Genomic DNA, 8199 nt, shown 5'->3' with positions numbered 1-8199 from the left:
TTGAAACCAGGGGTATTTTGGGAATTTCCTTGAAAAAAAGAGTTATTTTTGTAAAAAAATCTCAATTGGATTGACAACATCATGTGCACTAGCCAATCCAATTGGTGTCACCTGTTTAACTTAGAGAGCATGCGCCAACTCATCTGACATTATCTCTTTAAAGTGAGGTAGTTTAAAAATTAATAAATTATTTTAATTTATAAAAAAAGGATTAATTGAATAAAAATTTCGAAAATATTTGTTTTTCATATTTTCCAATTTGAAAACGAATAATTTTGACTAAACCGAAGATTCGGAACCTTTCAACTAAAACATAAATGTCTTGTCATCAAAAAATAAATATAAAATAATAATTTTTAAAGTGGTCACAATACTTCCGCGTAGGTTTAAACATAGGAGAAATGAAAAACCCAAAACAAATCACAAAAAGACAACGAGGAACAACCAATGGGAGAACCAGAAAAGTGTACATGGGTGGGTCCCATTGGACCGATCCCAATTCCTCGATTCATGTGGCTAAGGAAAGAGAAGAGTACTTGAAACAAAGAAGACAAAAAAACACAGTACAAACTCAATCAACGGTTAGATGGACTCTATACCCATCACCTCACCAGCTTCTCACCGTTGATTTACACACGGTAACACTTCTCCGTTTTCATTCTTCTTAAGCCATTCTTTTCTTCTTCGTTTATTTTTCCTTTGCCTTGTTCTCGCTCAACCCAGTCTTCGATTTTCTGCCTCACTATTTTACCAAGGTAATTTTGGAATTTATCTGTTTGATTTTTGAATTACGTTTTTCATTGAGTTAGATTTGCTTCAACCACTGATTTATAAGTCTTTATTGAATCCACTATTTCCATTTTGATTTAGCTCTTATTATGATTTAGCAGTAATTTATCTGTTAGGTAGGTAAGAATATTCTGCATTTTGCATGTGACAGTGTTTAATCACTTGTGATCTAGTTTTGCATGTGATGATTTTTTTTACTGGAGGCTAATTATTCAATGTATGGGAAAATTCAGGTTTTGAAGACTTGTTTGAGTTGACTAAGTCTTTGAGATCAAAATAGTGACAATGCGTGATGATGATGAGAAAGTAGATGCTCATGCAATGCTTGGTTATGGTTATCTATTACCATGGATGGCTCATTGGAATCACACAAGTTACATGTCAGCAATAAATCCTGGCTGGAGTGGTTCGACGAGTGTTGGGCCGGAGGTCAGATCAGATCGTTCCGTGGATGTTGTTGGGGTAGTTGGAGAGGCAAATGGGGTTACAAAGGTTGGTTTTGGTTCCAAACCATCTCTTGTATCCGGTGTTTCTGAAAAATTGAAGGGAAGGTTACCTTTTCAGAGAGAAGAAAAAAGTGTTTTCGGCAAGGTATATGGAAAGTCTGGAACAGAATCATGCTCGGGCGATGACAGGGTTTCTCCCAGCAGAGTTAGGTTGCCGTTAGTATCTGCTCCTCATAAAATAGAAACTTCAGTAGAAAAGTGTCAATTATTGTCTCAAAGAGTGCCGATGAGATCCTTGAGGGATACTGAACCGAAGAACTTAACTCTTTTCACACCGGTGAACAACTCGGTAAAATCAGCTTCTGACGTAGTACTGACAAATGTACGCGACAATGGAAAATCTGCAATGAATGAAGTTACAGGTGGACCGCGGGAAGTATATCCATCGAGCTACAGTTCAGCACCCCAAGAACATTACACAAGCACTAAATTTCATAGTTATTCTTCTCCTAGTGTTCATGAGAAGCAGATGAGTAGCCGATTAGACCATCAAAGATATTCCCTATCAAGATTGATGCGAGGCAGCTTCACTTGTTTTCCGCATGTTCCCATAGCGGACAGTGATGACGACGGACACAATGTTGTTCGTAGTCAGCACCACATGATTCAAAATTTAATTGCTAATCCAAACATTTCAAACCAGACTTCACTCTTGGAGTCAACTAAACCAACAAATGTCTACTCTTCGGTAGAGCAAGTGCCACAATCTGTTTATGGTGTGAAGGATGCAAGTAAATACACCAATTTAGATTCCGTAGAAGAATTATCAAGAGGTCTTCCCAGAATTTCCCAAGCAACGCATCGTTTTCTGATGTCAAAGATTCCTGGTGTTAATTTATCCGACAAAGGTCAGTTTTTTAGAGAGTCAATGCCACCTATAAAATTCAAAGGAAATAATTTCAATGAAATTATTGATTTATCTCCGAATCCACCCACTAGTGATCATACTAAACTAGAAACTCTGAGGAGTTCCGTAAAAAGGGAAGGGAAGGAAAATATTTCTGATTTCAAATTTCCAACAAGCGTGGCGAATGAATCAACGCCTGAACCCGACACTATGGACATCGGTACTTTACATGAGAATAATAATCTTTCAGGTATATATGCACACTGTGAAAGGACATGCCATATAATGCTATCCTTTAAGACTTTGTACTACAAAATCTTTTGAGATGCATTGAGTTTGATTAATACTTGTATGATGTTTACCATTAACTATTCCATAATTTCAGTTGTTTAATTGTAGTTTCATTATTTGTAAAACAACATGTTCTGCAAGTTTGATGTTTTCAATGTTTTTTTTTTTGTTGGAACTAATTGTGCTACTTCCTACCTATTGCAGGTGAAGCTCCAATGCTGTCAAATAAGGTAATGTTTCCCATGTTTGATTTCCCATCAGCACCATTGCATAAGTATTTAATTGATATTCATTATAATCTGATTCTTACCCTTTATATACAGTGGCTTTTTTGTTGGAAAAGAAAGGGTTTCATTAACTTTACATTTATGTTGATTATAGGATGAGTGTTGTATGACACCACAAAACTAACTTTAACGACACATCTTCTTCATAGGAAGACATAAACTCTCTCTCACACACACACAATTAGGTTCTGTTTACCTTGTGAAAATATCTTTTCTTTTCTTTTTTATTTTCTAGAGTTTGTGTTAATTGTATGTGTTAACAAAGAGATACTATTCTAAACTTAGAGGTAAATCAAGCATCAATGATCAAATTTTAAATTTTGTAGTGCTCCAAGGATAGTCAAAACTCACTCTCAACTCTAGGTGCAACAACTTCGGCTAGAGGGAAAAACCTAGAGAAGTCTGGGAATATAAACGAAGAGCCCCGCGAACTTCTCACTCTGGCAAGTCCCGTTGACATGGAGACTAGCACATCAAGAACTCGTAGCCTTGATGTGGACCAACTGTTATCTAACGAAAAAGGTCATGCAAGGTCAAAATCTAGCAATAGTTCTTTGGGATCAGACCCAAGTAGCAGATGGGTTAAACGGCTCAAGTTATGCTCATTAGAACATGCTGCACTTGGCACCAAGAGTGAAAATATTGGAGAAACTTCACATGCAAAACTAACTAATGTTTTCAGCAAAACTATGAAAGATGGCAAAACTAATTTGGAAGCCGAAACGGTATATAACGATGAAGGACACGCCGAAGGACAGACGGTACTAGAACCACCTCTAGTATTATCAAATGCCGAGTCCTCTTTTACCGAAGCAAAGGAAGCTGTAGAAATTACACTTTCGCATCCTTGGATTCAGAGATGGAGTCATAATCGTGCTGCTTGTTCTAAAAAGAGGCATGAAACAGTTGAGAATCGTGATTCAAAGTCTTCAAACAGTGCGGCAGGAGAGTTAAAAAACAAGCCGTTTCCAAGCGTTGCAGCCATGGCCCTAATGGGAAAGGCAATGAATAGTCTGAATCCCTCCGAGCTTACGAAAAAGGGACCTGTCATTGTTTGGAACATGAAGGGACTTTGAAGTTTTTGGTCACTGCTAACATAAATATCTGGGAAGTCTTGTATTAATTTGTTGGGAATATATATGGTTGTGCAGTGTGAAGTGTGTAATGGCTAGGCATATCTAAATAAATATTATCTATGGGACTTACTAGTGGAGCAATATCTAAATAAAAGAAGTTATATATGTTTTATTTTTGTAACATATATACTTGCAATAAATTGTCATCATTCTGGATAGAAGAAATTTTCAAAAAGGATTGAATCATTGAACATTTTCTGGTACCACCCAAGTTATATTGTCAAGCTAAAGCATTTAAACAAAGTGGAATTGAGGTTTTTCCAACATATTTTTACATTAAAAGTTGATAGTGTCTATTTTTTAGTGACAAATAATTTTTATTGTTTATTTTTAAAATTCTTCAAAGGTTTTATTTTTACTTGTAACATCTTTCTATTAAAAATTGATGTCATGTTCGATGTTAATGATATATAACTTATTTTTTATTTTTAAAATTCAATAAAGATTCTTATATAATAATTTATTTCACATTTGACATCCATTTAAAATAGTACATCAACAATTTTAAGAAGAAAAAAAATACATATATTGAATTTAAAATAGAGTGATTATTAGGTGATTGAGGAAAAGTAGAGAAAAAATAGGGAGATTTTAAACCAATCAAAATTACACATTTTTATATTATATTTTATTTTTTAAAAGATTTATGAAATCTTAAAATAAAAAAGTATTTTAAAAATTAAAATTATTTTTATAGTATAAAATAGATATCTGATATGTCACTTTTAACTTTGCTGACAAAAGAAAATTGAAGCAAGAGATTTAATAGACATAGTCTACCATATTTTTGACATTTTTAAATATTAAATTATTCGGTTCAATCTAATTTATTACTCATATTATTTTGTTATTGAAACTAGTTATAAGGTTAAACAACCTATAACCAAGTAGATTTTTAAAATTAGTTTATTAAATTATTTAGTTCAATCATATTTAATACGTGAACAAATAAGATGTCACAGGTTCAAATATGCACTCTTACATTTGATGTCCTTGTACAACTATCAACTGAGTTGGTTTAACGGTGTTAGAACAATTAGGATTTTCAAGACATTGAAGAAGAAGAAGAAAAAGAACAGCTAGTTGTCGTTCTGACTTACAATACTCAAGTTCAAGTTTTCCTTTATTTACTTGATCACTAAGAAAATGATACCTTCTCTCTATGTGCTTACTCCAACCATGACACACAAGATGATTTGCTAGATCAATAGTTGACTTGTTATCGACAAACAACTTCATTTTCTTAGGTTCCATGATCTTGAACTATTTGAGCAACATCTCTATCCATACTGCTTGACATGCTGCATACGATTCAACCACGTACTCATCTTCACAAGATGACAAAGTCACAATATTATGCTTTCTTGAGCTCCAAGAGATTAGAGCACCTCTAATCATGAATATGTAGTCTGCAATACTCTTCTTCTCATCTTGATCTCCACTAAAATATGAATCAGTGTAGCCATGTACCTCTGCATGTGTATTGATATTCTTTTGTCTTGGCATCAACACACAATGATCAATTGTATCTTTTATGTATCTATGTACCTCTGCATCTGTGTTGATATTCTTCTGTCTTGACATCAACACGCCATGATCAATTGTACCTTTTACGTATCTCATCACTCTCTTGTCTGCAGTCAAATGACATTCTCGAGGTTTCTCCATGAATCTACTTAAACAACCCAACACTTTGACATATATTTGGTCTGGTTTTGCGTAGATACATTAAGGATCCAATGATTTGCTTGTACAATATCGCACTTATAAATTCATCGTTTGTATCCTTTCTCAATTTTGCTCCAGTCTCCAGTGGTGTGACAACTGCATTATAGTTGCTCATCTTAAACCTTTTAATATATCTTGGGCATACTTCTTTTGGTGCATAAACACTCCTTCACTTGTGTCTTTAAACTTCATCCCTAAGAAATATGACAGGTTTCCTAGGCCAGATATTTCAAACTCCTGCATCAGTTTCAACTTGACCCTTTTTTTTTATTTCTGCTTCATCTGCACTTGTAATCAGCAAGTCATCCACATACAAGCATATAATGACTTGAATGGGTCTGCTTGAATTGTTGACATACACTTTAGGCTCTGAAGCACATGTTGTAAAACCTGTCCTGATTAGGAAGCTATATATTCTCTTATTCCAAGCCCTTGGGACTTACTTCAAACCATAAAGAGTTTTCCTCAATTTATACACCTTCTGCTCATGTCTTTTGATTTCAAATCCCGGTGGTTGACTGACATGGACCTCTTCTTCCAACGGTCCATTCAGAAATGCTTACTTTATATCTAGTTGATGTATTTTCCATCCTTTTTATGTTGCATTTGACACAACAATCTTAATGGTTTCCATCCATGCAAAAGGTGCATAAACTTCATTGTAATTGATACTAGGTTTTTGTAGAAAATCTTTCGCCCCTAATATTTCCTTATACTTGTCAATTTCACCATTTGTCCTTAGTTTCAACTTATAGACCCACTTCACATTAGTTGGCTTCTTGATTGAATTTTCGACAAGATCCCATGTCTTATTCTTCTCGATTGCCCTAAGTTCTTCTTGTATGACTGCCAACCAATTTGAATCATTCATGGTTTAATCTAGATCAACTGGTTCTGATTCATCCATCATCATCACCTCTCTTATGAGGTCATCATCTGCATCAATTACTTGATCTAGAAATCTTTCATATCCATTTAGTCTTGTCGACTCAGTTCTCGTTCTAGTCGATCTTCAAACATTTTGCTCAGGTGGTTCTTCATTTTGATTGATTGTGACTTCAGTTTGTTGGTCTTCTTCAAGCACAGTTGTAATTATATCTTGCTCATGTCGAACTGACTCTTGAGTCCAATTCCACCATTTGCTTTCATCCACTAGAAAATCTCTATTGATAATTAGTTTATCATCATTTGATGAATACAACTTGTATGCACCAGTAAAATGATAACCTATGAGCACCATGGCCAGACTTCGATCATCTAGCTTCTTCCTTAATTGTTCAGGTACAATCCTGAAACACATTGAGTCAAATACTCTAAGGTGACTAATATTTGGTTTCAGTCTTGTCCAAGCCTCATAAGGTGTCTTCTCGACTATCTTCTTGGTTGGACATCTTTTTAGAATGTGTAATATTGTAGAAGCTACTTCACCCAAAAATCTCTTTGACATTTCTTTAGCTTTCAACATACTCCTAGTCATGCTTAGTTTACTCTTATTTCTCCTCTCATCTATACCATTATGCTAAGGTGTATTGGGTGCAATGACCTTATGCTTTATACATTCCTCATTTCAAAATCTTGCAAATTCTCTAGATGTGTATTCACCTCCACCATTAGTTCTTAGTTTCTTTAACTTGTATTCACTTTGTTTCTTAACATACAATTTAAACTTCTTGGACTATGTGAACACCACACTCTTTTTTTTCAATAAGGTAAATCCATATATATCTGGTGAATTCATCTATGAATGTTAGGAAATAACAATTACCTCCATTTGACCTTACTTCAAAAGATCCTCACACATCAGAGTGCCAAGCTCCAACTTTTCTCTCGACTTCATTGAAAAGTCATGTTTGAATGCTTTCCTAGCCTGCTTTGATTTGCAATTCCTCACACACCTGGCTTGATTCCTTCACCTGAGATAAGCCATACACCATTTTCCTCTAGTTGAGCATACCTAGACCTCTGGAGTTTAGGTGTACATACCTCTGATGCCATAGCCAATTCTTGTCTTCTACTATAGTCAAAGCAGACATTTATGATCGACCATGTCGATCTCAATCTTGATGGTTTTGTTGTCTGCCAATGGTAATTTAAATATCATTTTTCCTTCACCATTATACACCTTCATCTGATTGTTTTCCAACTTCATGTTATACCCTATTGCAAGTGATTGATGTATGCTTAGCAAATTACTTATCACCGAAGGTACATACAATACATCAGTAATATTGGCCTTCTGAACATCTCTTCACAACACATCTATGTTTCCTCTTCCAATTGATGTGACATGCATGCCACTACAAACCTTATCACTTTCTTAACTGATTTATCTAACTTGGTGAACCAATTTTTATTACCAGTCATGTGGTTGTTGCATCCTCAATCTAAGTACCACATATTGGTTTGTTCATTATTCGTATTTGCCACGAGTAGCATATCATCAGAGTTCTTTTCTCCAACATGTGCATATTGCACTTCATCATTAGCGTTGCTCTCAATTCCTTCTTTCTCTGAGAATCTCGTGCATGATGACCAAATCCTTGACAATTGTAACATTGCACCTCCTTAATGTCAACTTTCTTCCCCGAATACTTGTTAACCATGACTTTCTTGAT

At 34.9% G+C, this 8199-nt stretch overlaps 1 protein-coding gene across 3 annotated transcripts; it reads left to right on the top strand.

Annotated features, from left to right (window-relative positions):
* Positions 1–465: 465 nt before the first annotated feature.
* Positions 466–3979, top strand: LOC127101405 (uncharacterized). Of its 3 annotated transcripts, none has more exons than XM_051038819.1 (4): positions 466–638; positions 1023–2392; positions 2638–2663; positions 3047–3979. In XM_051038819.1, exons 2-4 carry the CDS (start codon positions 1075–1077, stop codon positions 3794–3796), a joined length of 2094 nt encoding a protein of 697 aa, XP_050894776.1. In that variant the 5' UTR covers positions 466–638; positions 1023–1074; the 3' UTR covers positions 3797–3979. The 3 variants fall into 3 exon arrangements, with proteins under 3 accessions (XP_050894776.1, XP_050894777.1, XP_050894775.1); XM_051038820.1 differs by having other exon boundaries at positions 588–755; positions 1023–2143; XM_051038818.1 differs by having other exon boundaries at positions 588–755.
* The last annotated feature ends 4220 nt before the right edge of the window (positions 3980–8199 follow it).

The sequence above is a fragment of the Lathyrus oleraceus genome, chromosome 7, assembly GCF_024323335.1.
Source record: "Lathyrus oleraceus cultivar Zhongwan6 chromosome 7, CAAS_Psat_ZW6_1.0, whole genome shotgun sequence".
NCBI classification, from domain to species: domain Eukaryota; kingdom Viridiplantae; phylum Streptophyta; class Magnoliopsida; order Fabales; family Fabaceae; genus Lathyrus; species Lathyrus oleraceus.
This window is presented reverse-complemented; position numbering and strand designations above follow the sequence as displayed.

Bases quoted from the DNA above. Each gene is read 5' to 3' on its own strand.
- LOC127101405 (XM_051038819.1), top strand. From the start codon at position 1,075: ATGCGTGATGATGATGAGAAAGTAGATGCTCATGCAATGCTTGGTTAT. The intron at 2,393-2,637 runs GTATATATGCAC...TACCTATTGCAG, and splicing joins TGAGAATAATAATCTTTCAG to GTGAAGCTCCAATGCTGTCA. The intron at 2,664-3,046 runs GTAATGTTTCCC...TAAATTTTGTAG, and splicing joins CTCCAATGCTGTCAAATAAG to TGCTCCAAGGATAGTCAAAA.